We start from the raw sequence: 7,607 nt of genomic DNA on the forward strand, positions 1-7,607 counted from the left end.
TGTCTGGTGCTTAAGTAAATTGTGTCAACCTGAAGTGTAAACATATATCAAGGATACTATTCTCATTAAGGAAAGCTGAGCAATCATTAGGTTACCGCTGGTTTCAGAGTTTTACGTTGTGAATTTACATTTCTTTCTTCTTTTTCAGATGGAAGTACTGACATGAACTTAAGAACTTTGATGCTTTCAAACATTGAATTTTGATTGTTAAATGACCAGTTCAAAATACTGCCTGAACAAGATGAAATGCCTTGAAGACCTTTGGTTCTGCTTTCATTTTTTCTGAAGCAATGGTTTTCTCAGCAATGTTGACGCTGGCCCACTCTGGGACCTCAAATGCTACTTTCATTGTTTATGAAAATGCCTATACAAATTTTACCACTCCCCAGTTCTTGCTTCATAGTGGCACAACACAGCCATTGAGATATAGTTCAGGTGCTGTGCTCACCACTGAGAGAAGTACTTTCCTAGTAAACACCACAGCTATCCTGCCGCCACAAGAAGTTTTCAGGAGCTTGAGTTTGCCACTCCAGATCATTCTTTCTGCTGCTATGATATTTATCCTATTGGTTTCTTTCCTTGGAAACTTCGTTGTCTGCCTGATGGTCTACCAGAAGGCAGCTATGCGATCTGCAATTAATATCCTCTTAGCAAGCCTGGCTTTTGCAGACTTGCTGCTGGCAGTGCTGAACATGCCATTTGCTCTGATAACAATCATTACCACTCAGTGGATTTTTGGGGATATATTTTGCAGAGTTTCTGCCATGTTCTTCTGGCTTTTTGTTGTAGAGGGGGTAGCCATTCTTCTTATTATTAGTATTGACCGATTTCTTATCATAGTTCAGAGGCAAGATAAACTGAACCCCTACCGTGCAAAGATTCTTATTGTGATTTCCTGGGCAGCATCCTTTGTTGTTGCTTTTCCATTATCAGTAGGGAATCCTAATCTGCAGATACCCTCAAGAGCACCTCAGTGTGTTTTTGGCTACTCTACAAGCCCAGGTTACCGAGCCTACGTGATAGTTATCTTGCTAATTGCTTTTTTTATTCCATTCCTGGTAATGCTGTATTCTTTTATGGGCATACTCAACACTGTCCGCCACAACGCAGTTCGTATCCACAGCCACCCTGATAGCATATGTCTCAGCCAGGCCAGCAAACTTGGTCTCATGAGCTTACAGAGACCTTTTCAGATGAATATTGATATGAGCTTTAAAACTCGTGCCTTCACAACCATCCTGATTTTATTCCTTGTCTTCATAGTCTGTTGGGCACCATTCACCACTTACAGCCTTATTGCCACGTTCAACAGCCACTTCTACTACAAGCACAACTTTTTCGAGATAAGCACTTGGCTCCTTTGGCTCTGCTACCTCAAGTCTGCACTGAACCCACTGATTTACTACTGGAGGATTAAGAAGTTTCATGATGCATGCTTAGACTTGATGCCCAGATTCTTCAAATTCTTGCCACAGCTCCCTGGCCATACAAGGCGGCGCATCCGGCCCAGTGCCATCTACGTGTGTGGGGAGCATCGGTCGGTAGTTTGAAACTGCAGTTGTTTGACAATGATTGTTGTTTGCTGGGGTAATTTGTTTTTAGGCTTTAGGTTGAATTTTGTTTTGTTTCATATGGCTTTTCAGTGTGGCCATATCTTATAACTTGATTAAATTTTCAGTACTTTGTGCAATTTTGGGAAGATAGAGGGAGGGAACATGATTGGCTACAGTTTGGTTTACTACCAGAATACAATGGAAGCAGAATAACAAATGTTACCTCTAGGATTCCATGGAAATCCATTATTTTAATGAAAACTATATTTGGAACATCTTGTCAGGTTTATGCTTACTAGGCCTGCAATTTTATCTAATTGTAGGAACTTTTTTTATGCTGCTAAGATACGGTGTATTTAGTTGGTGTAATTTTTTTGAAAACTGTTGCTGCTGTCTGCCAGTATATTAGAGCCAAAAACTCATTAGATTATTTCTATCTAATTTAATGATATTTCTGAAGTTTTCATGATAACATTAAAAACCTGGTTTTTTTAATATTTCCATTAATATTTTTGTGCACTTTACAAAATTTACTATATAGTTTGTTCATTTGAATATTTTGTTCTGTATTGAAGAGATTATATTGCTTGTTATTATTTGTTATGTTGGTGAATTTCAATGAAAGACCCATGTAAGCTCTAGGAGGGTGATTTATGTTGGTATAGCTACAAGTGCAGTCATATATTTTCTGGTTTTCTAACAATTGATCAAAATTACCTGCTCAATTATCAGGAAAGTTAGAAGGAGAAAACAGAGGAATGAAAGAGAAAGTAAGAAAAATACCATGACCTGATATTTAGGCTAACACATGGTTTAGAAGAATAGTGTTCTTGTTAAAATTGTTACAGGGTAAAGGGTGACTGTAGTTGTTACTTGAGGCTGTTGCAAGCTGTCCAAACCTCATGATATACCTGAAAACCCATCTGAAATAATTATTTTTGGGCCTGCAATTTATACTGTGTTGGTGAAATGTTGTTTCTGCTTGGAGCTCATATAAGGCTAGGTGTGCTCTACACTGCTGAAATCATGCTGTCAGGTATTTGATGGGATAGGATTAGAAATAGTAGGGTAAACCAGCACACAGATAGCAAATGAACCATAGTTGAGGTTAGGATTTAGTCTACATAGTAATTGCAGGGAGAAAAAGAATTATTGATGTGTTTTGCAATTTAAGTATTGGATCAAAACAATAAACAGTCACAGAATCAAAAAATGGCTTGAAAGGAATGATAAATATCATCCTGCTCCAACCCCCTTGCCATGGGCAGGGATACCTTCCACTAGACCAGGCTACTCAGAGCCCCATTCAATTTGGCCTTGAACTCTTCTGGGAATGGAACATGGGAGACCTGTTTCAGTGCTTCACCACCCTCACATGGAAGAATTTCTTCCTAGATCTTTTCTAAGTCTACTCTCTTTCAACCATTACCCTTTATAACAGTCAGCTGGCAGAGTTTGCTGGGGGTGTAAGTTAAATTCTCCTTTTCCCTCTGATACTACTTCACATTGATTTTTTTATTATCTCTTTGTCTCTGTAGTGGCTGCTGCCTCAAGGGTTTACTCACTGTTCTCATCTATTAGGCATCAGCTTCTCTCCCTAAAATGCCAAACTACCTTTCAGATTAATGTCAGGCTGTGTTGGTATCTTCCTGGAGAGCAGAAAGACAAAGATTTTCCTTGATGATCGCAAACCAAACTCAGATACTTTTTTTTTTTCAATCAGCTTAATAAATATTTATTGTGAGACAAGTAGAATTAAGACTTAGGTTTGGGCTTTGGAGCCAGATCCCCAGTTGCTCTGAGGCTGGGAAGAATACCTGCAGAATCAACTTTCTGGGGCCATGATCAAGAACAGAGGGATTCATGTACAACAAACAATCAGAGCTAGGGTTTGGACTTCTCTTGCTTCCATCTGTCTTTCAGTGCCCCAAAGCATGGGCAGCTCTGTGTTGTTCTTGTATGAGAGGAGCAAAAATAGTAGCAATTTCATCTACTTCTGTGTATCCTTTACACACGTGTGTATGAAGGAAATGTCCTATGTGGATGACCAAGGACTGCTTGCTTCTGATGGCAACAAAGCATTCAAAACCCAGATTTTTTTTAAAGGTCTTCAATAAAGAACTCATTTAAGCTAAGTTAGCTCTGTTCTTCTCATTGGCAGCTATTAGTAAAACTGTTGTCATTAATTAAATTTTAGGAGTATAAAAGGAACAATTTTGAATTCACTAATTTCATTAAAAAAAAAAAAAGCTGCCAGCTGAGACTGTGGATTATGTGTAAAGGCACCTGGCAGTGGTGATGTTATTGATGGCCATGCTATGCCTTTCTTGTCAGTTTTACTGATGATGGTATAGATTTTTCTGATCTAAAGGAGTTCCACTATAAAGCAGAGTGTTTTAGTGTGTTTTTGCAGTAAGGCTTTTATTTTTCAATTACATTTTCAATTTACATTGATAGCACAAGTTTATGACCTGGTTAGTATGAATTTTCTGTTTCAAAACTGTCATACCTGTTTATCTCTGAAAGCAGCAAAATTGTGCTTAGGGTTAATGTAGCAGAGTGAGAGTGTACATTGTCCAAATAGCAGGAACAGGTATTTTTGCTGTCTTCCAGCTCTACGATGCAAGAGATTTGAATGTTGTAAAACACAGTAATTCAAGAAGGAAAAGAAGATCAGCAATACAGGAAAATTAGTGAAATTACATTCCTGAAGGAGGCAGGGAAAACATTTTCTGGGATTTTTGTGATCTCTGATATGTACTGGCTGTGAAGTATAAATTGCAGACATCAGACAGTTAATTTGTCTTGATAATTAAGCACTTGTTTACACTGACTGTAACAAGATTTCTGGTCAAAGCTGCCTCTACTGATCCTTGGAGAAAAGAAACCCAAATTGTGTTATCCAAATTCAGAGGTGATTTCTATAGTGATACAGTATTCACACTTGCCAGGTTTTTTGAGGTGATCAAAGCATATACTGAACAAAAGGGTGTTCAAAAAAAGAAACAAGGTTTAGTGTAGAAGTATCCCCAGGGTAATTATGTGTTTACAGAATCATTAGAGCTATTGTGTCTATGTACTGTCTTGAGAGCAGTGCCTTGATAATTACAGCTGAAGTCCTAGGACCAAGTTGAAGACCTCTGAACTGCTCAGTCTTGCTGTCTGTGATCCTGCCAAGAATCCTGCATAACCTCGCTGAGATATGTAATGTTAAAATACATACACATTGGCAGAAGTGGGTCTCCTGAGACAACTTAATGGTCTTGACCAAGACCAAGGAATTTAAAAACTCAGACTGATCCTTCTTGACCTTAAAGGGAAATTATAATTTTCTTCCTCTCCAGAGATGATAGTCATTACTAATCTGTATTCCCTCATGTTCTATTTTCAGACATCTTTAGTATGGAGGATTTAAATGAATGTAATTTGAAGTATGTTGCATTTTAATTCATTCAGTCAAAGCATGCTGCTTACACAGGTCTCAATTGTACAAATTTCTTGCTGAAATTATTCTTTTGTACTCAAAATTGTGTATTTTTGACATTTCTTGTTACTTATGTAAAAATATTTCTGTATATAGAGAAGAAAACTGTTTTGCCTCTTACTGCTTTCTGTCACTATTTTTTTTCACTTGTATGCTTAATGCTTTTATATTTTATTTTGGGTGTATGCATAAATAACTGTGAGATTTCAGTGATCTTTCTGAACCCATTTGAGATTTTTACTTCTTAAATCATTCAACAACGCCCTCCTTGAGATTTTAATTTATTTTAGTGTAAAACTAAAAATTTAGAGCACAAGTTTTTGTGGTTGGAATGGTGAGAAATATCTTAAGTCCGATTTTCCAGGAGCTATTACTTTGCCACTACTTTGAACTGGTTTCATTTTTTTTGGCTAGTCATTTTCTGATGTGGAGAAACCTTGAATTATTGTTTTAAAAAAGGTTGTTAAGTAGAATTGCGTTGTCTTTTCTGTGCATAATACACCCATGAAAATACCTGAGAAACAACAACAAAAAAAAGAGAAAATAAACATAAACATTCTCAAAAATATAGCAAAAGTCTTTAGAATTGACTCTCTCGTTTATAAATGAACTTGTTTCCTGTATTTAATGCCCACCTCCATAGTTTCAAACACTTCTTTTATCTGTCTATGAAATAACCAGGATTGCCTGATGTTTCTTGTATAAAACATTTGCAAAATGCTCTTTTCTGAGACACTGCGGTAGAGGTATGTCAAGATATCTAAAACAATTGGAATAGTATCCAGCAAAAGAGAGAGAGCCTAATAAGAAACTTTCCTAAAATACTACCTGAACTGGGTGTCCTACCTTTTAGCTTGCACTAAGTAATTAAGATCATCTTGCTGTGCAATAAATAAAGCAGGCAGTAGTACTGCAGGGCATGATTCATATCAACACAAGACAGTGACCTTTATGATTCAAGTGCTGCATGTCTGTATGTGATGGATTAGTCCCCATGTTAATAGAGTAAAAAAAGTTAAGCATCTCAGCTGTTTTGGGGAAAACTTTCAGCTTGATGATGACATAGCAGAAATGCTGCTGGAGTAATTTCTCTAAGTGATAAAGACATGTCCCCAAAGAGTGTCTGAGAGGGGACAGGTATTTCTGGTTGCTTGAAAATGGCTGCACTCAGCTGCTGAAGTGCCTCATTCTGAGACTCCATACCTCTGCAACAGCCACTTTTTCCTCCCTCATCCTCTCCTGGTGCCCCCAATCTCCCCAAGGCAGCTCCTTCTGCATCACTTATGTTGCAGCAGGTACAGTGGTGGCATAGGGAGGTGGAGGTCCCTGGGCAAGCTGTGGAGGCAGCAAACCTCTCACCCCATGCCACTCTTTCCTGTCTTTGAGTTCAGCTTGGACCATCAATGACAGGCTGAGGATGAGTTTTAACACTTCTGGTTTTAACACTCTTCCAGGATAGGAGAGGTGTTACAGGAGCACATATGTTTTCCTCTAGTGCTAGTGCAGGATCCTTGTTTTATCCCCAGTAGTGTTAGAAATTTTATTTTACCTCATCTTTCAGCAGCTGAGCTTCAGACAGTTCATAACAATAAGAATCCCTGAGCTGACCTATGTCTCTATGAGTGTTCTGGGCACAGGATCTGCCAGTGAGCTTCCAGCATAATAAAAGTTCCTACAGCTTGCTCTCAAAACAAAATGGCATACATGGAGACAACCACAACTCTGCTCAGATGTAAGTGGAAAAAGAGTCATAAGTCAGTGGCTGCACTGTATGGTGGAGGAAAAGGTGAGTTGTGATGGGACTTCTTAAGTGCCCCTTACAGAGACAGTGTTTGTTTTTAAAATTGATGTATGGATATTTATGCACAGATTCTTGGGTTGTGTTGTTCTGCCTTACTGTGTGACAGTGAATGCAGCTTGATACCAAATCATTAAAGTACTGCTGACAAGTAACATAGTGTTCATAAATACCAAAGCAGGACTTGTTCCTGGCTTATATTATTATCCTGTCTACATAACCAGCTTTGCCAATGTGTGGGCACAGAACATAGCAATAATGAGATATACTCCTCATTTATTTGGAGCTCTGCCTTCAATAGGTTACTGCAATCGAAACCTCTATGGTTGACCTGAAGTAAAATTAGGCCTTTTTGCCATCATGAGTAGAAATTCCACTAATATTTCCCTGTGTTTTGAAAGAGAAGATCTTGTGAGATAAATGACAATTCCTCCAAGAGTCAGTTAATCTGATCTCCAGAGGGGATGTAGTCACAGCTGTAATAAATTTAACAATATCTTCTTTTGATTTACTGGGCTTAGGCTCTGTATCAAAGACAGAGGGAAGTTTCTGGTGGCTGAGGGTATTGCCTGAACACCCAGGATGGCAAGAGGAAGCTACTAAGCCTATGTGAAAATCTCAATGCTATAGTTTGAGCCCCACTGTTCTTTCGGGTGTCGGTGCTGCTTTTTTTCTGTAACAGTAATTCCTTTCAAAGGAAGAGAGATGAAATGACATCTCTTCCATCATTTCTTGCTTCTTTATTGACACTTTAACTGTGAGAATAGTAATT

At 38.3% G+C, this 7,607-nt stretch overlaps 1 protein-coding gene across 1 annotated transcript; it reads left to right on the forward strand.

Annotated features, from left to right (window-relative positions):
• The first annotated feature begins 290 nt into the window (after positions 1-290).
• On the forward strand, positions 291-5,510 carry GPR63 (G protein-coupled receptor 63). Its single transcript, XM_053974583.1, has one exon. The coding sequence runs from the start codon at positions 291-293 to the stop codon at positions 1,548-1,550; it is 1,260 nt and encodes a 419-aa protein (XP_053830558.1). The 3' UTR covers positions 1,551-5,510.
• Positions 5,511-7,607: the final 2,097 nt, after the last annotated feature.

This window comes from Vidua macroura, chromosome 3 (assembly GCF_024509145.1).
Source record: "Vidua macroura isolate BioBank_ID:100142 chromosome 3, ASM2450914v1, whole genome shotgun sequence".
Taxonomy (NCBI): Eukaryota; Metazoa; Chordata; class Aves; order Passeriformes; family Viduidae; genus Vidua; species Vidua macroura.

Bases quoted from the DNA above. Each gene is read 5' to 3' on its own strand.
- GPR63 (XM_053974583.1), top strand. From the start codon at position 291: ATGGTTTTCTCAGCAATGTTGACGCTGGCCCACTCTGGGACCTCAAAT.